Source organism: Penaeus monodon, chromosome 29, assembly GCF_015228065.2.
Source record: "Penaeus monodon isolate SGIC_2016 chromosome 29, NSTDA_Pmon_1, whole genome shotgun sequence".
Lineage (NCBI taxonomy): Eukaryota > Metazoa > Arthropoda > Malacostraca > Decapoda > Penaeidae > Penaeus > Penaeus monodon.
This window is the reverse complement of record NC_051414.1, coordinates 26,417,349-26,417,779: the sequence shown is the minus strand read 5'-3', so window position 1 is coordinate 26,417,779 and position 431 is coordinate 26,417,349. Positions and strand designations below refer to the sequence as shown.

At 37.4% G+C, this 431-nt stretch overlaps 1 protein-coding gene across 3 annotated transcripts in view; it reads left to right on the top strand.

Moving 5' to 3' along the window:
* LOC119592092 (caspase-2-like) overlaps window positions 1–431 on the top strand; it is a 6,614-nt gene that overhangs the window by 4,435 nt on the left and 1,748 nt on the right. For all 3 annotated transcript variants that reach the window (XM_037940912.1, XM_037940910.1, XM_037940911.1), the window contains 2 exons: window positions 181–222; window positions 355–428. In XM_037940912.1, the coding sequence (XP_037796840.1) occupies window positions 181–222; window positions 355–428 (116 nt within the window). The remainder of the gene's footprint in view (window positions 1–180; window positions 223–354; window positions 429–431) is intronic.

Genomic DNA, 431 nt, shown 5'->3' with positions numbered 1-431 from the left:
AAGGAGGGGCGACAGGGAGAGGGAGAGAGAAAGATATACGAATGGACAAAAGCGAGAGAGCATACAATCAGGCAGAAAAGTAGACATACATCCGAACAACGATAGCCATAAAACAAAGTAAACAAAACGGAAAAAGCTAACGGGATATGAAGAAAATAATCTTCGTTTTCTCTCTTTCAGGTCAATAGAAAACGGGAGAATACGAAATCAGTGGGGGAACCGGTAAGTCTGTAATTGATAATACAAATAATAATAATTGTAATTTTCGATTCTTTTAGTGTTTACGGATCTTAAAGTATTCTAAGGAGGACGAACAGCATATTATACTAATATTACCTATTTTATCTCTAACAGGAAACACCGATCCCACCGTACAGCGTAAGATCAGATCCACCTGGTCATGTTTACGTTTTTAACAACGACTTTAAAGG